The sequence below is a fragment of the Crinia signifera genome, chromosome 1 (genome assembly GCF_055691185.1).
Source record: "Crinia signifera chromosome 1, ASM5569118v1, whole genome shotgun sequence".
Lineage (NCBI taxonomy): Eukaryota > Metazoa > Chordata > Amphibia > Anura > Myobatrachidae > Crinia > Crinia signifera.
In genome coordinates this window covers 280852106-280877674 of record NC_139217.1, presented here as the reverse complement: position 1 = coordinate 280877674, position 25569 = coordinate 280852106, and the positions used below count along the sequence as shown (strand labels likewise).

The 25569-nt window shown below is 43.6% G+C and overlaps 1 protein-coding gene across 5 annotated transcripts in view; it reads left to right on the top strand.

Annotated features, from left to right (window-relative positions):
* Nucleotides 1-25569, top strand: part of HACD4 (3-hydroxyacyl-CoA dehydratase 4) — a 58680-nt gene that overhangs the window by 15121 nt on the left and 17990 nt on the right. For 2 of the 5 annotated variants that reach the window (XM_083184732.1, XM_083184740.1), the window contains exons 2-4: nucleotides 438-678; nucleotides 12260-12363; nucleotides 13565-13692. In XM_083184732.1, coding sequence (XP_083040858.1) covers nucleotides 677-678; nucleotides 12260-12363; nucleotides 13565-13692 — 234 coding nt within the window. In that variant the 5' untranslated portion in view covers nucleotides 438-676. Of the gene's footprint in view, nucleotides 1-437; nucleotides 679-12259; nucleotides 12364-13564; nucleotides 13693-25569 lie in introns of those variants that run through there. The other 3 variants (XM_083184760.1, XM_083184749.1, XM_083184768.1) reach the window with 2 other exon arrangements.

The window sequence follows — 25569 nt, the reverse complement described above, 5'->3', positions numbered from 1 at the left end:
AATGTAAATGTATCTATTTCTCATTCCTTTTTCCCAAAAAAAATGTAACAGTGTAATGTGGGCTAGGGGAAATGATGGCGATTGCTAGACTAATGAGGGAGAGAGGGAGATTGCTGCTATTTCAGGGAGTGCAGCACATACTTTTTGATCTGTGCAATGGGATGTGCACGGGAGCATGCATTGCATCGCACCCTCAAATCGCACTGTGTATGGGCCCCTTAAGAGCAATATCAGTGTTTCTCTATTCAGCCGCTGGCACTGACATTACTGTTATGTTATTGAATCATTTTTATGAGCTGGTAACTAGTAAGTAAATAATTTATCTAGGTAGTAGCCAAATGTCTGGTAATAAATACCTCTGTGCCTCTAAATAGCAAAGTTACAATCATCATAATAATAATAATAATACTATTTATATAACACTTTTCTCCCAATAGGACTGAAAGTCCTTTACATTTTACAGCACACAAAACAAGCTTAACAGTGGCTAATAGTGAAATGCTTGAGAGAACAGGAAGCCTTGAGTCTATTTTTGAAGGATTCTACACTCGGAGCCACAAAACCGAAAGCTCTACCTACCCCCAGATGGCAAATTCTAGATATTGTTTATAATCCATCATCTGCAGATTGCAGTATTCGAGATGGGAAGAAGCTGCTTCAAGTACTTTGGGTTAGAATGTGAGTTTCCCACCACTTCTATTATCTGCCATTTCCCAGGCATTCATTGGCGGTTGAGTGGGCAGCTGGATCACAAGAATGATGTAGAAGAATAAAGAATTCTGAGTTCTGTGTTAAATGTTACAGCAAATAACCCCTGATACAATATCAGTGGAGGCATTGCAGGAGGATAAATGTTAGCACAGATGAGAGATCATTCCCAGTAGGAAATAAAAGATACATGTGTTAGTAAGTACAGGAGGGCCTTTGTTCAGGAGTGTGGTCCATCCTGTAGGACTTAGAGCTGGAAGTTACATGCGTTTCACCATAAGGTTGGGTCACATGGTCGCTATGAAAATGTATCCAGGGCCGGTGCGGTTTCTAGGCAAACTGTTAGCCCAAGCCCCCCCCCTCCTCCTTCCCCCACCACCACCACCAAAATGTGTTCACACTAGGCTATTTTAGCATGACTCTGTCCTGTTCCCAATGTTTAAAGGGCAAAATGTACCCTGCCCCTCTAGCAGTGCCCTGCTAAAACAGCCTGCCCATGTTGTCATCATGTGTGCATCCAGCATCTTGGTTACTGAGTATGCAGGGGCAGTAGTGGTTGGCTAGGGAAGGAAGGGGGGGGGGGGGTTGTTAATCACATGGGGATATAGGGGGATGTGAATCACAAGGGTATGGGGCATTAGGAATCGTGGGCGTACAATATATAATTATGATAAGTTATAATTAACTCACTTATAACATATGAATAGTGCTCTCTTTAATGCAATGCAGGCACCTGTTACAAAAGAAATCTCTTTGCTACAAGTAGAGCGCTGAAACAAAGATATAGGAGGCGTGGGTGATCGGGTGTCTATGTTACCCACGGCCGCTGCTATCCAGCTCCATCGGGGTGGTGGGGGGTGCTACCAGTGGGCTGCACTATCGAGCTCCACGGGGATCTGTTACTCGCAGCTGCCACTATCCAGCTGCAAGGGGGAGGTGGAGGTGCTACCCGTGGCCGCCACAATCCAGCTCCACGGGAGGGTGGGGGTGCTACCTGCGGGCCGCTCCACTATACAGCTGCACGGGGCAGGGGCTTCTACCCGCAGATTTCGCTATCTGGCTGCACGGGGAAGGGGGGGTTTAAGGTGGTACCTGCGGCTGCCACCATCCAACGTGCCTAACCGTGAGGGGGGGGCACCTACCTGTGGGCACTATCCACACAAATACACGGCGGGCGGGACAGTGCTAACGGCGGCATACGCAATCCAGCTCCATGGGGGGGGGAGGGATGCTAACCGCAGGTAATAACCAGGGGGGGGGGGGGGGAGAGCGGTGCTGATAGTGTGAGGGGACTTACTTCACTAATGGTAGTGACCCAGCCGGCTGGGATGGTTAATTGGCAGGCGACTGTATCTGTCTTGGTCCTCTTCGCTTTCAAAGAGCTCAGCTCGGTGCCGCCCTCTAGTGGCCAGCGCCCTAGGCAAATGCCTAAAGCTGCCTAGTGGTGGCGCCGGCCCTGAATGTATCTATATGAACAAACATGCACACAACACAATTGAACAACACAGCTGCTTGTCCTGAAAGATTGTTGCCAGATCAATAGTAGAACAAGATGGTGCCGATAGTGTAGTCATTTAGTATACAATAAAAGTAATTTTCAAATAATATATGCATATTGTATATTGAATGCTTATATATGGTTTCTGTAAAATCTCCTTTATCCAGCAAATCTGTCCTTTACTTTTATCCAAGCAAATTTATCATTGGCCTATACCAATATTCTTTACCAGAAAGCATTTTGAGAAGAATGGAAAATGCCACTCATATTATACTAAAACCTGAAAGGCGGAAAGGATGGTGCTGAACTTGTCTGGAGGTCTTTGTTCTTGATGTCAAGTGATTCAGTTTTTCTCATGATGTTCATAAATATATATATGTGAAAAAGAAAAAATATGTGTAAGTAACACAAAGGCCCTTATTCAGATCTGATTGCAGTACCAATTTGTTTAGAAATGGCCAAAACCATGTGCACTGCAGGTGGGGCAGATGTAACATGCGCAGAGAGAGTTAGATTTGTGTGAGTTATTTTGTTTCTGTGCAGGGTGAATACTGGCTGCATTATTTTAACACTGCAATTTAGATTTCGGTACTTGTGTATTATAGCGGCGCCCACCGCATCGCATACCATAAGGCATGCGATGGTATGCGATGCGGTGCGATATTGTACAATGTCATACAATTTTAAAATTGTATGACATTGTGTATGGCATACAATGCCATACAATGCGATGTGAACCCGATGCGTGGCGAGCGCATCGCGCCCGCAAGGGGGCGGCGGTACGCGTCCTCCGACCTTTTCATACCCCCACTATCCACGTCGGCGTGGAGTTGAAAATAGAAAATGTGGCGAGCACAGCGAGCCACAGAGCCCAAATCGTGGCGAGCGCACGCGGATACCTTCACAGGTATCGGCGTCCCCTCGCGGGCTTCACAGGTATCCGTGTCCGCTCGCCACGCTTCGGGCTCGGTGTCTCGCCACACTTTGTATTCTCAACTCCACGCCGACGTGGATAGTGGGGGTATGAAAAGGTCGGAGGACGCGTATCGCCGCCCCTCGCGGTACCGCTGCGCTCGCCACGCTTCGGGTTCACGTTTATAGTGGGGGGGTGGCGTGGGGGTACATTTAACATTAAAAGCACCAATTTGGGTGCTTAAAAGCACCCTTTAGGGTGCTTATACAATGTTTCATCGCATAGGGGGCCAAAATCGCGTCGCATCGCATGCCATCGGGTGCATGGCATGCGATGTGATAAAAACATTGCGCGATGTACATCGGGGGCACCGCTATAATACACAAGTATGAACTTCTGGAATATTTTCCCATTTCAGTTCATTTATTCACACATTGTGTTTTTTACACATTTTCTTTTTCACATATTTATGAACATCACGAGAAAAACTACCTGAATCACTTCGCATCAAGAGCAAAGATTCGATTGCAAACAAGTTCAACGCCATCATTTCCGCCTTTCGGGTTTTGGTATACTTTCTAGCTGAGGATTTGGTTGTGGTCCTCCGTCGGATTTGCGGCTGCAAGCGCCTTGGGACTTTTCTCACTGTTTGTCCACTCATATTATAGTACTTCAAATACTACATTAAAAACATTTACATCAAATTAATGGTTCAAATGCATAGAACAAGACCTCTATGGAGACACAATTAACATCTCCAGGTAGGTGTTTGGCCTTCCACGTGGATTCAGTCCAACAATCCAGTAAGTTACCTAACACAACTTTCTTATGGATGTGGCTACCAAGTAGATATGGTGCCCAAGCCATAGACAAAACGCACTGGGTGAGGGGAAGTCCACAGAGTTCCAGCCAGCAGTCAGCCCTACTTTATGCAAATAAGCTTTTTGATGTTTTTACATTTTACAGTATGTGTTTTTTATTAGTCCAATAAATCCTGTTTGTTTCTTGTGGTACACTATGATTCCTCCTTATGTGATATGAGACCCACTTTACAGGATTTGTTCAGATAAACACTGTTTATTTGTTGTTTTAATTTTTATTTAGACTGACCTTGTATCAGTGAGGACTCACAAATTTGTCTGCTCCTCAGAAAATAGGTTTAGTGCACACTCATTCTGAATTTTTTGGTGTGTATGATTATGCAAATTTTATGTACGTATCTATCCTGAGGATGAAGTTAATAAACATTACTGCTGGCTATCATTATTCCCGACTGCTGCCTCATTGCACACACATATACTGTATAAAGATAACACAAGGGAATTATTGGAAACAGTCTGCGCTCACTTGGACCAGCCGCTAGAAATCACACATAGAGGGCTACCAAACCCAAAATGACATGAAAACACAACAAGAAGTGGATCTCCTCAGCGCTGTTCACAGGATACTTCTCAATAGTACTTCCCAGACTAGCTAGGAGAGGTTCACATAAAGGTTTCTTTGGAATGGTCATCAATTACAGGTACATATGAAAAAGGACTCACCTAGGGTCAATGCCCTATATGCATCCAAAGGTTTCTTTAAGATGAAATAGGCACCGGGACACTTGGAAATTCTCCAGAATAAAAGTTCACACTTTATTAATAAAACAGGAACTCCATATCACCCATCTACAGCCACGTTCAAAAAACCCTCACCCGGAATGGGGGTTAGTCGGGGGCAGTAAGTCCACAGATGTTTCCAGGGAAATTGGAGATAGGAGTCCTGAATAAAATCCTTCAAACACCAACGCGTTTCAAACACTGCTTGTTCTTCCTCAGGGTGTGACATAAAAATGATCTCAGGGGGGGATTTTATACCCTAAAGCCACCTGAACATATCTAAAACCCGGCAAAATCCATATAATAAAACATTCCTTAAAGCCTATTTCCATACATAAAAACATCCTATCTTCTAATATAAAGCCTCTCGTCCACAGATATCATTACTACTATTATAAACGCCACAATTATATGCATAAATGTGTTTTTATATTCAGTCCGTTCAGTTCAGTACGCTCCAGGTCTTACTAGGAAGCTCTTTCACTGTGTAGCGCCGGTTTTCCGTACTTCCGCTTCCGGAAACCGGCGTCACTTCCGCCGCATGGAGCGCATATGCGTGTCATCCGTCTCCTTCCTGGATCTCTGCTTCCGGAAGGCGGTGTTACTTCTGACATACGGAGCACACTTGCGTGTCAGCCTGTCACTTCCGGATCCCTTACTCTTCCGGAGCTTTATAGTTGGAACGCAAACGGACTCGTCTCCTAGGATACCTCCTTGTACTTCTGGTATCCACGGAGATCATAGCATCAAACCGGAGTAGTCTCCCATATTTAGAGGTCAGCGTGTAACCAACGAACATAAAATATAAATAGAAAGCAATTAGGCAATATTCCAGGACATAATCTCATTATATACAGTATACATTTTATTCTGTGAGAAAACATTTTAGTTCAAAATCGGCATTTAAGCCGCGGGGGGACAAAGTTTTTAGATTATAAATAAGACGCATTTCCATCTGTGACAGTCTGACATCCCTGTCATCCTTTCTCCAGTTGGAATTGATGACCCTTATGCCACGAAAGGATTTTATTTGGCTAGGGTCACTTCCATGATGGATTTTGAAATGGTGAGATACATTATGCGTCTCCACCCCCTTTCTAATGTTCCTTACATGTTCTGCAAGGCGGATTTTTAGTGCCCTGGAAGTCTTTCCAATATACTGTTTATCACAAGAACAGCTCAACATATAAATACAATATTTGGAGTCACAAGTAATAAAATCTTTTATTAAAAAACTTTCTCCCGTTTGGTTAGATTTATATTCTGTGATCTTACTGCTATTGGATTTGCATATTTTACAGATACTACAAGTCCCACATCTGTGGAAACCTTTTGATTTGATAGTGTTTCCAATCTTAGGGGCATTAATGGCGCTTCTCACCACCATATTCTTGATATTATTAGCTCTCCGATAGATGAACTTCGGTACCGGTCCTATATGCTTTTTCAAAAGGGGGTCATTATTGAGTATGCCCCAATGTTTTTTTATTATCTGTTCGATTTGTTTGTGCTGAGTATTGAATTTTGTAATGAAAGGGACTCCAATCATACTCTCTTTCTTCTTTTTGGGCCCTTTCTTGATGGCCTCTAATCTATTCAATTCAGCTCCTTCTTTCAGTGCAACCTCCACTCTCTCTGGGTCATATCCCTTGGCTAAAAATTGGGATTTTAAGACATTTGCCTGATCATTATATGTCTCCAAATCTGTACAGTTCCTCCTGATCCTATAAAACTGACTCTTTGGGACACTCTTTTTCCAGTTTTCATGGTGGTTGCTTTCAAACGGAATATAGGAGTTGCAGTCAGTGCTTTTTACATAGTTTTTAGTTTTCACAATATTTTCATCTATGTAAATGGATAAATCCAGAAAATGCACCTCCTGTTTACTCCTCTCAAACGTCAGGACAATGGATGAGTTGTTGTCATTGAGATGTTCTGAGAAAACATCCAATGAAGCCTCATCACCCCTCCAGACGAACAAGATATCGTCAATGTACCGGGACCAGGACACCAGGCTGGCACCATATGGGTGACCACCCCACACGGAGGTGGCCTCCCACCACGCCATAAACAAATTGGCGTAGCTTGGTGCCAGCCTAGTGCCCATAGCGGTCCCGGTCAACTGAAGGTAGTAAGATCCCTCGTACCAAAAGTAATTGTTATTTAAAATAAGGGATATACCCTCCAAAATAAAACTCTTGTGATCACTGGGTGTATTATTTAAGTCCATAAAATATTCCACCGCTGTTAAACCCAAATCGTGCTTAATTATGGTATACAAGGAAGTCACGTCTGCAGTGACCAAAAAATTACCCTCCTCCCATGCAGTTTCTTGTATTTTTTGAAGAACAGAAATGGTATCCTTCAAATAAGAGGGTACCTTCTGTACCATAGGTTGGAGTAGTGAGTCCAGGTAATGGGATAGGTTAGATAGTATAGAACCTGTCCCAGCCACAATAGGGCGTCCCGGTGGATTCTCCTTGCATTTGTGTATTTTGGGTAGCACGTATATCACTGGTACTGATGGTGAAGTGATGGAAATGTACTCTTTTACATCCTTGGTGATAACGTTCTTTCTGTGATAAGTATCTAAAAATGCTTCCAATTTTAATTTTATTTTGTCTGTCGGGTTGCCTCTTAATCTCTTATACGTATGAGCATCGGATAGTTGTCGCATTATCTCCTCCTGGTACTTAGTAGTATCCAGGATCACTATGCTACCCCCCTTGTCCGCGGGTTTTATAGTGATCAATTTGTTCTCTTTTAAATTTTTGACGGCTTCCCATTCTTTTTTTGAAAAATTTGGGTTCCTTACGGGTTTAAAATCTATTTTCTCCAGGTCGTCTCTAACAAGTCGTTCAAACGACTCCACAAAGCACCCCCTTTTATGTAAGGGATAAAATGTGGATTTTTTTCTGAAGGTGGAGTAAACTTCTTCCCCTTCAACTTGCTCCGTATCTTTATTTTTTTCTTCGAAAAAACGTTTAAGAGCAAGCTTCCTCACCATTTTTTGTAAATCAATAAACACCTCGAAATTATCCGGGGTGCTGGTAGGGGCAAACTTTAAACCCTTTTCCAGGACTCTTTGTTCGTATTCATTTAATACGTGGGAACTCAGATTAAAAATGGTCGTTTTATGTTGTTGCTCCTCTGAATTATTTTGGGGGGCCTCTAGGTTATTCTTTTTTCTACGTTTATTTTTCTTTCTTTTCTCTTTCCTATGGGGGTTCTTTCCCCTTTTACCTCTTTTTTTATGTTTAACCTTGTTGGCTTTTTTTGTGTTTATCAAGGGCGGTCTTATCTCACTAGTTTTAATTAATTCAGATATCCGGGTCAATTTTCCTCTACATTCTGTATCCTCCTGTCTAAAAAATGATGGTTATCTTCTTCCTCATATCTCCGATATGGGGTATCCCTATTAATTCTTCCCCTCCTCCTGTCTTCACGGTATTCCCTTCTTTGTTCTCTGGGTCTATCCTGTAGTGGGGATCCTCTCCCTCTAGGGTTAAACTGAGGTCTATTAAACCATCTTTTAGGGGACCTCCTCTCCTCAGATCTATCTCTTCTATAGGTTCTATTATATGGTCTAGAGGAACCCAAATTTTTCAAAAAAAGAATGGGAAGCCGTCAAAAATTTAAAAGAGAACAAATTGATCACTATAAAACCCGCGGACAAGGGGGGTAGCATAGTGATCCTGGATACTACTAAGTACCAGGAGGAGATAATGCGACAACTATCCGATGCTCATACGTATAAGAGATTAAGAGGCAACCCGACAGACAAAATAAAATTAAAATTGGAAGCATTTTTAGATACTTATCACAGAAAGAACGTTATCACCAAGGATGTAAAAGAGTACATTTCCATCACTTCACCATCAGTACCAGTGATATACGTGCTACCCAAAATACACAAATGCAAGGAGAATCCACCGGGACGCCCTATTGTGGCTGGGACAGGTTCTATACTATCTAACCTATCCCATTACCTGGACTCACTACTCCAACCTATGGTACAGAAGGTACCCTCTTATTTGAAGGATACCATTTCTGTTCTTCAAAAAATACAAGAAACTGCATGGGAGGAGGGTAATTTTTTGGTCACTGCAGACGTGACTTCCTTGTATACCATAATTAAGCACGATTTGGGTTTAACAGCGGTGGAATATTTTATGGACTTAAATAATACACCCAGTGATCACAAGAGTTTTATTTTGGAGGGTATATCCCTTATTTTAAATAACAATTACTTTTGGTACGAGGGATCTTACTACCTTCAGTTGACCGGGACCGCTATGGGCACTAGGCTGGCACCAAGCTACGCCAATTTGTTTATGGCGTGGTGGGAGGCCACCTCCGTGTGGGGTGGTCACCCATATGGTGCCAGCCTGGTGTCCTGGTCCCGGTACATTGACGATATCTTGTTCGTCTGGAGGGGTGATGAGGCTTCATTGGATGTTTTCTCAGAACATCTCAATGACAACAACTCATCCATTGTCCTGACGTTTGAGAGGAGTAAACAGGAGGTGCATTTTCTGGATTTATCCATTTACATAGATGAAAATATTGTGAAAACTAAAAACTATGTAAAAAGCACTGACTGCAACTCCTATATTCCGTTTGAAAGCAACCACCATGAAAACTGGAAAAAGAGTGTCCCAAAGAGTCAGTTTTATAGGATCAGGAGGAACTGTACAGATTTGGAGACATATAATGATCAGGCAAATGTCTTAAAATCCCAATTTTTAGCCAAGGGATATGACCCAGAGAGAGTGGAGGTTGCACTGAAAGAAGGAGCTGAATTGAATAGATTAGAGGCCATCAAGAAAGGGCCCAAAAAGAAGAAAGAGAGTATGATTGGAGTCCCTTTCATTACAAAATTCAATACTCAGCACAAACAAATCGAACAGATAATAAAAAAACATTGGGGCATACTCAATAATGACCCCCTTTTGAAAAAGCATATAGGACCGGTACCGAAGTTCATCTATCGGAGAGCTAATAATATCAAGAATATGGTGGTGAGAAGCGCCATTAATGCCCCTAAGATTGGAAACACTATCAAATCAAAAGGTTTCCACAGATGTGGGACTTGTAGTATCTGTAAAATATGCAAATCCAATAGCAGTAAGATCACAGAATATAAATCTAACCAAACGGGAGAAAGTTTTTTAATAAAAGATTTTATTACTTGTGACTCCAAATATTGTATTTATATGTTGAGCTGTTCTTGTGATAAACAGTATATTGGAAAGACTTCCAGGGCACTAAAAATCCGCCTTGCAGAACATGTAAGGAACATTAGAAAGGGGGTGGAGACGCATAATGTATCTCACCATTTCAAAATCCATCATGGAAGTGACCCTAGCCAAATAAAATCCTTTTGTGGCATAAGGGTCATCAATTCCAACTGGAGAAAGGATGACAGGGATGTCAGACTGTCACAGATGGAAATGCGTCTTATTTATAATCTAAAAACTTTGTCCCCCCGCGGCTTAAATGCCGATTTTGAACTAAAATGTTTTCTCACAGAATAAAATGTATACTGTATATAATGAGATTATGTCCTGGAATATTGCCTAATTGCTTTCTATTTATATTTTATGTTCGTTGGTTACACGCTGACCTCTAAATATGGGAGACTACTCCGGTTTGATGCTATGATCTCCGTGGATACCATAAGTACAAGGAGGTATCCTAGGAGACGAGTCCGTTTGCGTTCCAACTATAAAGCTCCGGAAGAGTAAGGGATCCGGAAGTGACAGGCTGACACGCAAGTGTGCTCCGTATGTCAGAAGTAACACCGCCTTCCGGAAGCAGAGATCCAGGAAGGAGACGGATGACACGCATATGCGCTCCATGCGGCGGAAGTGACGCCGGTTTCCGGAAGCGGAAGTACGGAAAACCGGCGCTACACAGTGAAAGAGCTTCCTAGTAAGACCTGGAGCGTACTGAACTGAACGGACTGAATATAAAAACACATTTATGCATATAATTGTGGCGTTTATAATAGTAGTAATGATATCTGTGGACGAGAGGCTTTATATTAGAAGATAGGATGTTTTTATGTATGGAAATAGGCTTTAAGGAATGTTTTATTATATGGATTTTGCCGGGTTTTAGATATGTTCAGGTGGCTTTAGGGTATAAAATCCCCCCCTGAGATCATTTTTATGTCACACCCTGAGGAAGAACAAGCAGTGTTCGAAACGCGTTGGTGTTTGAAGGATTTTATTCAGGACTCCTATCTCCAATTTCCCTGGAAACATCTGTGGACTTACTGCCCCCGACTAACCCCCATTCCGGGTGAGGGTTTTTTGAACGTGGCTGTAGATGGGTGATATGGAGTTCCTGTTTTATTAATAAAGTGTGAACTTTTATTCTGGAGAATTTCCAAGTGTCCCGGTGCCTATTTCATCTTAAAGAAACCTTTGGATGCATATAGGGCATTGACCCTAGGTGAGTCCTTTTTCATATGTACCTGTAATTGATGACCATTCCAAAGAAACCTTTATGTGAACCTCTTCTAGCTAGTCTGGGAAGTACTATTGAGAAGTATCCTGTGAACAGCGCTGAGGAGATCCACTTCTTGTTGTGTTTTCATATACTGTATAAAGTATACGCACATAGACAGAAAAAGAATAGATTGCGGTCTTTAGCGCTTGGTAAGTGCTGCAGATACTACTCCCCCATGTATTAATGAGACATGTAGGTGATGACAAGATAGCTCACCAACTGCTGCAGCAGTAATAAACAATACCACAGCGGTGACAACACTGTCCATGTCTGTGGTGGCTGCTGGGGTTCGGGCTGCATATAGGAGTTCTCAAGATACTTCCAAAATCTTGTGCATGCTCCAGTGGAGCTGGCCAGCAGGTGAGGCACAGAACATCAGTAATGGCAGGGATTGCAGGAGAGGGGAGTTTCCAGTCCCCACTTTGGCAGATGGGATGTTAATACAGTGCATCCTACTGTAACTACTTCTTGTTTTGCCTCTGTAAAGCAGGGAGTGCTATAGTATCCTGATCAGTGCTGCTATAATACATCTCCCCCAGAGTTCCAGTGGTGTCACTAGAGTGAGTAGAACCCTGTGCTCTAAAGCCCCCCCATACACTTACCCGACTTGCCACAAGTCTGCCTTGAACTTCCCTGGCAGTCTTATCGCACGTAAAAAGACTTCCGGGGAGCTACCGGGGGAGTTAAAGGGAAAACAAATGCTACAAAGCACCCGGAATGTGCAACTGACAGCTGCACATACAATGTATCTTATGTGCAGCATGTTTGACGTCTGACCCAATGCCCACTGGACCCCGCATCTGGTCGATTTGGACGTCATACACATGTGATTTGGCCTGATTTCATCATATGAAAACAGGCCAAATTGCACTAGTGTATGGGAACCATAACTCACGTTATTCCCTTTTCTGATGTGCCTGACAGAGATGATTGCCTGTTGACCAAGTATTTGCTCTATTAAAATAAGATATATAACGGACTACACTTAATTGAACGTCTCCTCTATGTTCCTACTCTTTGCAGGTCCAAGATGAAGGCTTATCTTTCAATCTATTATCTCCTTCAATTCTGTGGCCATTCTTGGATCTTTACAAATATGACAGCCAGGCTTCTTTTCTTTGGAAAAGGTAATATTGCAGTTGTGTTCCCTGAGAGTGTGTGTGTGTGTGTCTTATGATTTACATCACAGTTTAATAACTTGCAGTGTTTTACAGCCTGGGCTATGAAGACTACTGAACCAATTGACTACTGAAGACTGATAAAAGTATTTATAGGCCGATATAGCTATAGATAGTAGCTTGGGCAGTACTGTGGATAGTAAATGCGTAATGTTAAATATCAGTTGGGGCAGGAGGTTTCCCTACTACCTCCTGCTGGGAGCCCCCCCAGCAGATTACTGATGTCCGCATCTAACTTGATCTTCAGCCTTAGCTTGTCTCTTAACAGCCAGATGTAGAACTCCAGCTTGCTCCTGTCCTGGGGGTAGTGTGCACCACTCTTGCCTCCTGCGTGCTAGCTACAAGTTAGTGATAGAGCATCACCATCCAGCCTCATAGTCAATGCTGCTCCTGCAGCCATAAAAGTTGACTGGTGCAGGAGGGCATGGGGTTCTAATGCCTGGTACACACACGAACGATGCAGGTCATGAGCAGATCGTAAAATGATCGTACAATCGGCTCACGACCTGCACACGATCTGAATCCGATCCGATCTTGACCTGTACCCAGCTGAATGGTCGTTTCCAGATCCTACCTGCTGCAGGTAGGATCTGTGAAACTACAAAATGACCCTCAGGGTCGCGCATTGGATCGGAAATGGCCCAAAACATGGCCAAATTACATACAATCGGTCGAGATTGTATATAAATTGGGTGTTTTGAGGCCAAATCATTCTGGTGTGTACCCTACATAAGCCTAGTAAGAGGGGTAGCTGGAGTCTGAGGCCTAGCCTATAGAGGAGAATGCCCTATTCAGTACTGTGGAGACCTTTGCAGGGATGTAAAGACAGAGGCCTCAGGTGGAAATGGATGGGAAGACTGGAAATGCTGATAGTATTGATTGTTTGGAGACATTGGGAATGCTGCCAGCGGTGACTGGTTGAGGTGTCACAGGAGCCGTTAAGTTTTCAAAACGGAGTCCATCACTGCCTGTAGGGCATATAATATACTCATAAAAATTATTTGCACCCATATTGAATTCTGTAGTCTGAGTGCAAGTGTGGCCAATAAGGTCATGTAAATAGTGACACAGTATTGCATTTTATGCTGAGGGCAATTGTTTACACTGCCCATAAGCTGTATGCTTGCTCAATAAAACATACTGTGTTTAGATTCTTTTGCAGATACATTCTACGCAATTGGGCTGGTGATGCAGGTGTGCCAGTTACTGTCAGTCCTGGAGATACTACATGTTTTGTTTGGTATAGAACAACAATCTTTTCTCCCAAAGTTTTTACAGGTATGTTGATATTACAAAGCGCAACGGTATCTGCTGCGCTATATAAGAAACTGTAAATAAATAAATAAATATTACTACATTATGTATTAATAGTGATATTTTATTTCAGTCATCCAGAAACAGCTTTTTTTTTTTTTGCAAACATTCGGACGTGTATGTTTTTAACTATATAGAGCAAACCCATATTCCCTTTTGCTTTTGTCCCTCGTGAAATACCTTGCACACACCTTTTCTTGTTTAGAAATCCCATCTGGATATGCTCATGGGAAACATATAAACATGTACTTCAGAGATAATCTTATCAGAGCTGTAGCCTGGTACTTACACGCCGTGGGCCTAATTCTTGTGTATACACCAGTGCCGATATTCATGCAAGTGAGTGATTATATGCAGACTGTGCTTGCACAGCATTCACACTACACACACGTCAGAATGCTTTTGTGATCACGCACTGAGATGTTTATTGTAGAGTGATTGACAGAAGGGGGAGATAATAGGGAGTGATAGTAAAAACACTGCCATGTTATATTCGTTTTCAGGGTGTGTACCTGCCATTAGCAGAGCTCATGTCAGTAGAGAGACCAGGTGCCAGCATTCCAACTGTGCAGCCAGTCTGCATGACCATAGTGTACCTCTAGCTGTATATGTTCCTGGTCCTTGCTTATACTGTAGTCTATGTAGGTGTATGCAGTTGCATGAGTTTGCGGTGGCTCCTGTGGGAGTCTGTCTTCTATTCTGGGCAGCAGCTTCACTTGCTAAGATAGGCTGTTCTAAAGCCTAAAGAAAAAAGCAATTACATACAAACATGAATAAGGGCCCCGGTACTAGTCCATGACACACCACCCCAAATATGGCATCATGACAGCATAAAAGTGAGGGGCTTGGAGCATGGAACAGGATGCCAGGTGCATGCTAAGGACGTGGTAGGCACCTCTCTAAGCAGTAGGGAACCCTTCCATTTGACACGATCAGACGGATAGGGACAGCGCTCATATTTTTTGTAAACTTCTCATTAAAGTAAAGCTTTGGCCTAGTGGTGTTGTGAAAGATTCTGATAATCTAGGGCAGTGATTCAATAATTTGGGAACCACAGCAATAAGTGATCCTATAATTATTATCAGGCTACAGAGATCCCAGCACAGAAGCTGTGTGATCACTGTGCAGGCACTTCCTAGTAGACAGAAAGACATATACCGGTACATGTATCATTTTTAAGGCAGACATCAATCCGAAGGCTTGGCGGAGGGTGCGGTGCGATGTGTCATTGCCGCAGGGATTCATTGCACCCTTCTCAAACTGGTTTCATCCCAGATTCGCATAGAAATGTTTGGAGCGTTTTTGTCAAAGAGCACTTTTGGACTAGTAAAGTGTGTCTGCTGCTGCAATGACTAGGATTGAATCCATAATAAGCATATACATTAGAGATGTGCGCCAGACCATTTTTGCTGGATTTGGATTTCAATTTGGCTCTAGTTTGCCAAACCGCCATGATTAAACAAATGGTTACAGTGCGCCTCGTATACAGTACAGATTACAATACAGGTCTGATACAGTGTAGGACACAGTTGCTTCAGATGTAGTGCAGGATACAGTGCTGGTCCCATACAGTGTTAATTAGATACTGTGCACTTCAAATACAATGTTTGTTACAGTGTGTGTTGGATAGTGTGCAGGAAATAGTGTGGGTCGGACACAGTGCGGGATATAGTGTAGGTTGGATACAATGCAGGTTGTATACATTGCGGAATACAGAGTGGGTTAGATACAGAGCAGGTTGGAAAAAGTGCAGGATACAGTGTGGGTTATATAAAGTGTGGGTCAATACAATGGGGGATGGACACAGTGCGGGTTGGAAACAGTGCAGCTAGTTTACAATGTGGGATGAATACATCAATTGTACACTTACTGTGACAGGAGGTGTTAGCTGTGTCGGCAGTGCAGGAGTGATGACAGTGTCCTCAGTGCATGGGTCCCGGCTGTGTAGGCAGTACAGGAGTGCCGGCTGTGTACTCAGTGAGGGAGTACAGGCAGTGTCGGAAGTACAAGAATTTTGGTTGTTTAACCCAGTTCATGTGTGATGGCGGTGTCATCAGTTTGAGGGTGACAGCTGTATCGGCAGTGGCTCACTGGTAGTTGTGTCGAAAGTGCAGGAGTGTCTGTGGTGTACACAGTGTGCAGTTGTTGGCGGTGTCCTCAGTGCTGGATCGATGGCAGTGTCAGCAGTGCAGAGGGTGGCAGTTGTGTCAGCAGTGCAGGAGTGCCTGTGGTATAAACAGCTGGCAGTGTCAGTAATGCATGGGTGCCGGCAGTATCCTCAGCGCGGGGATGACAGTGGTGTTGGCAGTGCATAAATGCCTGTGGTGTATTCACTGATAGGTTACCAGCAGTATATCTCTGCTCAGCAAGGTAGGGATTGAACGCCATCTTTCACCCTCTGTCCAAAGAGCTGATTAAGGCTTTGGGGACATTCCTGAGGAAAGAGGGGCGGTTGGGAGGTATGCTTTCTATATGCAGTTGCCAGCAATATATTGCGCAAAATATCATTCAGGGGCAGATTTATTAAGCTTGGAGAAGAGATAAACTGGAGATAAAGCGGAGACAAGGTAAAAGGAGATAAAGCACCAGCCAATCAGCTGTGTTTGAAAAAGACAGTTGGGAGTTGATTGGCTGGTGCTTTATCTCCTTTTACCTTTTCTCCGCTTTATCTCCAGTTTATCTCTTCTCCAAGCTTAATAAATCTGCCCCTCACCAGGGGCGGATTGGGATGTTAAACCAGCCCGGGAAATTTATGGAAGCAGCCCTGGGGGCGGGGTCTGCTGAGGGGGTGGAGTCTGTCAAGAGTGGGAGGACCCCTACTAATAGAATCGGATTCAGCATTGCATGCAGTTGCGGCCTTCCTTCTATTTTTTATTATTATTACTATTATTTATGCATTATTGAAGCTTTTACCAGCCCGATCCTAGGTGCAGTTCATCCTCTAAAACCAGAGCAAATCAGCTTCTCAGTAAGCAACCACTTTCAGCAACTCGCCCATATCACTCCGATAACACGCCCATACTGTGAATAGCTGACCTTCTGTAACCCCAAGGAAAGCATAACACATAAATAATACACTTGTTGGTGCTTGCGCCTCAGCAACTCTGTATGAACACCATTACATAAGCCCCCACAGAAATAAATAAAAAGCATTGACCCCACAGGAAAAAAAAAAAAAATTGACCCCCAACAGGTAACAAACATACTGACCTCCTATAGGGAGAAAGAATCCCAAAGAAAACAAAAACATATGCCCCCACATGAATAACCAGACTGGCCCCAAAGTAAAAGCAAACAAAAATTGGCCCAAACAGAAAACCATACACATTGGTGGCCACAACAGGGGAAAAAAACACACTGACACTAGACACAAAAATGAATAAATAAAATAAAAACACATTGGGCTCTACAATAGCTATGGCTAGGGGTATGCTGCAGGGTCTGTATGACTAAATTCATGCATCAAAACCATGATTTGAGTCTTCATTTACACACTTCAATCAGAACAGAGTGATGCAGTTCGTGGAATATATATATATTTTTATATATATATATATATATTACACAAGGAAGATAGAAGAGGGCGCTTCATGGTGCATTAAAAGAGTTGAATAAGGATCCAACAATACACTTGATCCAAAGTAAAAACAATTGCTCGTACCAAATTGATATACAATGTGGGCTGGTTACCACACGGCATAAACATGTACCACAAAGGCAATATCAGCTCACTGTTCACCGGCAGGCAGGTCGAAAGCTCCTGGACACTACACCCCACACACGCTGGATTGCGCTGTACGCTGTAGGAGGACACGGAGACACCAACACTGGCTTGGAGCGGGGAATCAGTGAGGACGGGCAGTAAGTCACAAGCCACAAGGGCGTGGCTAATGTGACGTCTCACCCGAACTTAAACAAGACTCCAACCAATGAGATTGCTCTCACGGCAGAGTGATGTAATGCTGGTTGTGGCCAGCCTAGCAATTCAACAGAAGAGCTAAAATACATACATATGTGTCGACATTTGTAAATACAAACATTTTAGACTTTCCCAATATAGGAGATCACTATGAAACAAGTAAATTAGTCACTCATCACCTGAGTTTACCTCAGTTTGTGAGGACACACTTATCGGAAAAAAGTCAACACACTTGCTGACATTTTAAAAGACGACACATGTCAAAATAGCATACATGAATAACACAATACTTATACAACAAACAATTTGATAATGATAATAATATATATAAAAAATAGACATAAAAACATAGCATATTAATATCATATAGGCCATTAGCATCGGCCTTATAATAACACTTTCATCGATATAATGTAAAAGAGTAGTGGATAAACAGAAGCGCTTACACATACAGAACCCATTCTATCTGAGGAACGGCGTAATCTCATAGCCTTCATTCAATCCAGCGGGGGCCAGAGTTCCCCATTTTAAAATCCACTGGGTTTCCCTTTTTATGAGATATTTATCAATGTCACCTCCTCTTTTTCCTTGTTTAATTTGTTCTATACCCTTGACACAAAGGCAGGTATTCAATGCTGTTTGCGAGTGGTGACAGCGAGCAGGGCTTCCTGCTCGCTGTCACCACTCACCCTGACAGTATTCAACACACAGTCCGCATACGCCAATTCCCCCTCGCTCCGTTTTTTGAGCGAGGGAGAATTGGCGGATGCGGCTCCAGAAGCAGCGAGACTCGTGGCTAAAAACAGTGAGTTTTCTGCAGTAGCCGTGGGTCTCGCTGTTTTGGGGAACTGTTAAGAGAATGTCAAGAAACTCAATGGTAGTATTCTGGAAGTTATAAGTGAAATGCAAGTTATACCGATTGACATTGAGTGTAATGCAAGTTATATATATATATATATATATATATATATACATACATACATACATACATACATACAGCAGAGATTCGGCGGCACTCAGAAATAAAGAAATACACAGAACGCCAGATGACGCCAACGTTTCAAAGTTTTTTGAACATTGAAACGTTGGCGTCGTCTGGCGTTCTGTGTATTTCTTTATTTCTGAGTGCCGCAGTACACCTGACGACGTGTTGTCTATCATCCCGAAACGTTGTAATTATTAAATTTCACCTGCTTGTTAAAATCCTGAAGTGCCATGCGTTGGGGTATCTACTTCATTTCCACATCTGCTGAATATATATATATATATATATATATAGTCTCCCACTAACATATATATATGTATATAGTCTCCCACTAACAGGGGAGATTTTGTAGAGGTAGCCGCTATCTAATATTGGAAGCTCTTTCAGGGTCTAACCCCCACGTGCATATACACACATATATACACACACACATACAGGTTGAGTATCCCGTATCCAGATATCAGTTATCTGAATTATTCCAAAAAACGTTTTTTTTTTTTTTTTTTGGAATAGTTTTAATTTTTTTTTCTCCCCACCCCCCGGTCCTTTTTCTATACTTAACTAGTCCCTCAGCGTCCAAGGCAGGCCTTCAGCTACATCTCCGGCGTCTCCAGCGGTCCCAGGAGCGCATTGAGCGAGTTCCCAGGAGACCTCGCGCAATGCACTCCTGGGACCGCTGGAGACGCCGAAGATGAAGCTGAAGGACTGCCATGGACGCCGGAGGACCATCGGGGACCCAACCGGAGGATAGGTAAGTATGTAAAATAAAAATCCAAAAACCGTAAAAATCCCTAATTCGGAATGCTCGTGGTCCCGAGCATTTCGGATAAGGGATACTCAACCTGTATATATTATATATTATATATTATATATATATATATATATATATATATATATATATATATATATATATATATATATAGTCCTAAAATAGATAGCTGTTTTTTTAAAAAATTACCTCACACATCACAAATACTGCAATGAAGGCATGTACATTGAAGGTTGACGTTTCAGGAACCAGCGGTCCTTTTCTCAAGACTGTACATCAGGGATGGCCTTACTTTTGTAATTCGAGATCTACTTTTTGTACACTTACTTACCTGTGATCTATCGGCATTTCCCCATGTGCAAAAAATATTCCCTTTCCAGTGCAATACGCCCCTTACACATTATGCCACACCAAAATAGGCCAAAATTCACATTAGGACACAAGGTATGAGTCAAAATTCACACTAGGACACAGGTTTCAAAATTTAACATTAGGACACAGGATGTGTGCCAAAAATTCACTTTCTGACACACGCAATGTGCCAAAAATTCACATTCTGACACAGGGAATGAGCCAAAATTCACATTCTGACACAGGGAATGTGCCCGAAATTCACATTCTGACACAGGGAATGAGCCCCAAAGTCACATTCTGACACAGGGAATGAGCCTGAAATTCACATTCTGACACAGGGAATGAGCCGAAATGTGCCCTCATATATATATATATATATATATATATATATATATATATATATATATATATATATATACACACACACACACACACAACAGTGCAGAGATAGTATAAAAAAACAGTAGTGTTACTTTTTTTACTTTTTATAGAAAATATATGGGCCATAAATCAACATCCCATTTAGCTGGGATAAAGAGACCAATATTCTCTCTGCTCCCCCACCCCCACCCAACCCAAACCCCCACCATACTAAGCATTTATTAAAAAAAAACTCAGTCTCACTTTTTCGACTGAGATTCTGCCTGCTGCTGCTCAGCCTTCAGTCGCTACCGCCGCCACCCCTCTGACTTCCAGTCTCCATCGCTCTGACCTCCTGCCCTGCAGAGCTTTCACCGTCACTCCTGATGAAAGCGCCTTGGTGGTCCTGCACAGCGCCAGTGCGCGGGTTCACGGTGACGTCATCCACGCACCCACGCAATGCACTACTGGGAAAGCAGAAGCCAGAAGAGGCTTCAGAAGAAATTTGAAAGTAACGGGGGTTTTACACTTTAGAAAATGATCGCGATCTACCGGCGGAAGGTCAGCGATCGACCGGTAGATCGCGATCGACCATTTGGCCACTTCTGCTGTACATGCTAATATATGAACAAATTCAGCAAGATTAATGATTATACATTGCATTACCTTAAATAGAGCAAATCTGGGTACTTATGTAGTATCTGGGCGCCCGATTTAGAAATCGGGTCGGATCGGGCACATCGCATCGCATGCGACCAAATCGGGGCGCCCGATTTTTTGATTGTATGCCTTAACTTAAGGTATACAATCAACGCGATGCGACGCGATAATCGCATCGCATCGCATTCGACCAAATCGGATGCGATGGACCCGATTTTCCATAGGATTCAATGTTAAAATGGTCTGAGTCCAATTTAACATAGAATTCAATGGGAAAAAGGGGTCCTGTTCCTTGCCCCACTATTCAAGTGGGCATGGAGTTGGATATAAACCTGTGGCGAGCGTAGCGAGCCACCGAGCCCGAAGCGTGGCGAGCGTAGCGAGCCCCTTCGAGGGGACACAGAATACTTTTTAAAAAAATCTGTGTCCCCTTGCGGGGCTCGCTTCGCTCGCCACGCTTCGCTCGCCACGCTTCGGGCTCGCCACAGGTTTATATCCAACTCCATGCCCACTTGGATAGTGGGGCAAGGAACAGGACCCCTTTTTCCCATTGAATTCTATGTTAAAATGGACTCAGACCATTTTAACATTGAATCCTATGGAAAAATCGGGTCCATCGCATCCGATTTGGTCGAATGCGATGCGATTATCGCGTCGCATCGCGTTGATTGTATACCTTAAGTTAAGGCATACAATCAAAAAATCGGGCGCCCAGATAGTACATAAGTACCCAAATCTGTAATGAAAGTCTCAGGCCGGGGCTGGGGCAGGAAGGACACGTTGGAAGCCGTTTACGGCTCTGCCACTGATGACATCAAGAAGTGTACATCCGTTGCCACGGAGACCCCAAACGGCGTCAGGGCATGTCATGTCTCTACAGATTTACTCTATTTAAGATATTGCAATGTATACTCGTTTATCTTGCAGAATTTGTTCTACAGGGCGTGGCTTCACAAGTGTATAGACCCATACACACTGGGCGACTTTGAGCTGAAAGTCGCTCAAAACAGCAGGTTTGAGCGGCTTTCAGCTCAAAGCCGCCCAATGTGTATGCTGCATGCTCCGCAACATCGCCGGGAAAGCCGTTCATCTGCTGGTTATACCAGCAGATGAGCGGCTTTCAGGGCAGCTTTGCATAGCGCTCCGCTATGCAGCGCCATCCTCCCCCCCTCCGTCGGTGTCGGGCAGGGGGAAAGCCGCTGAGTATACACTGAGCGGCTTTCCCCTCAGCTGTCCATACACGCTGGGCATAGTCGCCCAGTGTGTATGGACTTTAAGTGCCTGTGATGAATTTTTGTCCCCCCTTTAATAATAATGATATATATATATATATATATATATTTATATATATATATATACATATATACATACACTTAAGGGGGGGGGGGGGGGGGGGCACAAAACTGCTCCCAGGCAGCAACTTACATGCACATACATTAATGAAGAGACCCACGTCCATATCAATTAAGCACAAAAAAATAAAAAAACATGCAGTCCTCTTACTTATTTCCCCTGCTTCAGTAAATCTGCCCCCTGCCGCCGCTCAGCATTCCAAGTTGGACCCACACACACTGCAGTGCGTGCAGCCTGCCTGTCTCCTTTTAGTGGGCGGCTAGTGTGCGGGAGTGCGGGAGCGCGGTGACGTCACCCGCGATGGCCACCTCTGCATTGAACCGCGGGAGGAGCTGCGTGCGGCCGCGCATGCGCAGCAGCCCTCCCGCGGCCATCTTTAAATCTGTCAATGATATAGCTGCGGCCGGCCGCGGCCGCCATATTTGGTTTGGGCAGGAGAGGGATGCTGCGGCCGCGGCCGCTAATCAGTGCAGTAGTGCGGTCTGCGGCCCGGCAGGGGGGAGACCGGCCAGGGGGAGAGCGGCCCACCGGGAAATGTCCCGGTTTCCCGCCAGGCCAATCCGCCCCTGTGTACAGCCAACCAATATATTGTTATATCTGTTGTATCGTCGGTTGGGTACATGCATTGTTTAGTGTGTACCCAGCATAAGAAATTTTAGGGGACATGGGAGATATGTGTTACATTAATCCCTTGTACAGTGAGGTTTATGTGCCATTGATGTACACTCTACTCCAGTGGTGTATTGACAGTTGGAGGCATCAAATGCAAACATGTACTTCCCCCAGGAAATGTGCAGCATGTCTATCTAGGTCAAGACTTCCTACTATTTAAATAACAGTTGGCCCATCAGCGCAGCCTGATATGTGATCATATACATATATGTGAAATTGTACTAAGTCTTGGAGTGTGTTAAGGTGGAGAGGGATACAGTACCAGTCAATCAACGCCTGTGTCATAGCCTGGTACTTTATTTCTCTCTACTTTATCACTCTCCAAAGACTTGAACAGTGTGTGCAGTTTGTAAAAGCTAGCCCCCCCCCCCCCCCCCCCCCCCCCTCCCCCCTGATGAATTACTGGAGATTCTAGTTACTACTAAAAGTATCAGTGGACCAGTCCCCAGGAATGGCTCTCTTTGCTTACCATGCTTCGGGCATATTCTCACTGAATCCCCACTGGGATGGTAAAGTATGAAGTGTGTTTTTCCTGAAAAACAGATGTAACACTTTGGTAAGTATCAGGTTGAATTTCAGGTAAGTATTTTAGTCTGAAGCAATTTTATTTCTTTTGGTGAGGTGGTCCAGTGTCTCACACCATTCACAGAACATAAGGTATTGCATATAACATCAACAGCATTTACATTTTCAAAACAATAATGGAGAATTTTAACAAGTTTATTGGAAGTTTATTATACTGGAACACTTCTTTCTCCGCTACAGTAACTAGGCCTTCAGGGGAAGCTGCTGCGTCACTCTCCATAGGTTCTGCTTCACAGTGCCCTTCTTCCGCACTTCAGCTTTCCTCAGCCCATCTCCACAGCACACCAACTGCTCTTTCAGTACTTGTGTACTTTCACGGCGGCAGTTACATAGTCAGCGTAGCGTCCCTGCCAGAATCAGCGTAGTGTTCCCACGGCCAGCGTAGTTAGTGTCCCTGTCAGAATCTGCGTAGTGTTCCTACGGCTGCTTAAGTACTGTAGTTAGCATAGTCAATAGAGTGTGTTCCTGCAGCCGCTTAAGTAGTGAGCGTAGTCAATCTAGCGTCCCTGTCAGAATCAGCGTAGTGTTCTCGTGGCCAGCGTAGTTAGTGTCCCTGTCAGAATCAGTGCACACCCCAGGACGGCTATCCGGAGCTTACGTAGTTGGCATAGTCAGTTAGCGTAGTCAGTCAGCATTCTGTCAGCACTAATTTATTTGCGTCAGTTATGGCTGCTGAAGCATTAACAATCTTTAACCTGCCGCAGACGGAAGAGGAGTTGGTGGTGTTTTTACAACGCCACCACTTGCTGCCAGAGACACAGACCTGTTTAAATGGGCATCCAATTAGATGCAAAGGAGTGGATGTGGCGCTGCCACATAAGAAGCTGGGGCAAGAAGGTTAGTCTCCGGGCCACACAATGGTTTCAAGGATGTCACCTGACATTTATGACTTCTACACTTCATATTTTCTTGGGTGGAGGAGCTAACAAGCATTAAATTTTGTGAGCACCACCTCATGATTTCCAAGAAAACCCGGTGACTTATGCTAATTAGCCGCAACCTCATTTTCATACGAGAATAGACGCTGTGCGCATGCGCACAGCGTCTATTCTATTAGTTTGGGGGGTCTCCCAACTGCCACCCCCCGCAATGCCTGCCGCGGGTGGGACAGCGGGACAGGACCCGAAAATCGGGAATGTCCCGCTGTAATCGTGACAGTTGGGAGGTATGCTGTTTGGTGTCATATCCTGTGTGACAGGTCAATGTTTCGTAACACCTGTGGCCAGCTGTGATGCCAGCACTCTGATGTCCGCCATCCAGATGCATATTGAACCGGGTACCACCATATACACCATATGACTGTTGGCACGTACAACACTCAACAACTTGAGCAGGTGGGGTACCATCATGCGTGCGTCAACCACCGCTACAATTTTGTGGACCCAGACACTGGGGTTCATACCAAAAACATTGATAGGATCTGGGGGTCATGCAAGTGGAGGAACAAGAGACAGAGGGGCACTGCATGCCAATACCTTGACTACTAGTTGCAGGAATTTATTTGGCGCAAAACCCTTGATGCAGAGAATGCTTTCATGCGCATTTTACATGCACTAACTCTGATATAACTTTGATATTATTGAACATTGTTCATTGTTTTTTTTCTTCTTTAGTGTTCACTAAAATTCAGTTACCAGTTACCACATGTCGTCATTACTGTTGGGCTACGCTGACAACGTAGCTTAGGCTGCTGCCGTGAAACTACACAAGTACCGCTCTTTCTACTCAACACCTTTATTTATAGTCTCTGCTCTGTGGTTTCCTGACGAGCAGTGGTTCTGCCAACTGTCAGAGTTTCCTTTCTGGAATGTTTCTTACAGTTCTCCCCTTTGAAGCAGGGTGTATGGTATAGTTCACTCAAACGGGCTATGAGGACAAGTCCATTGCCAGTTCAGGAAAGGGGAAATCAATATTCAGTCCACAATATTCCTTTAATAAGAGATATTAACCCATTAATACCTTTTCTAAATAATTTACCAACTATTAATATAACATTTGATATCCTCTACATTTACTGTATCACAATCATATACAATCTTAGTTTATATTTAAACATGAACCCTTATTGGGGTGTTACACAGAGCCGGATCTAAAGAAACCCTATATGCAGGATTAAAATGTTGAGACCAGCATGTACAGTATATGTTCCTGGTCATTCCAGTTGTCATTTCAGTTGAGTGATTA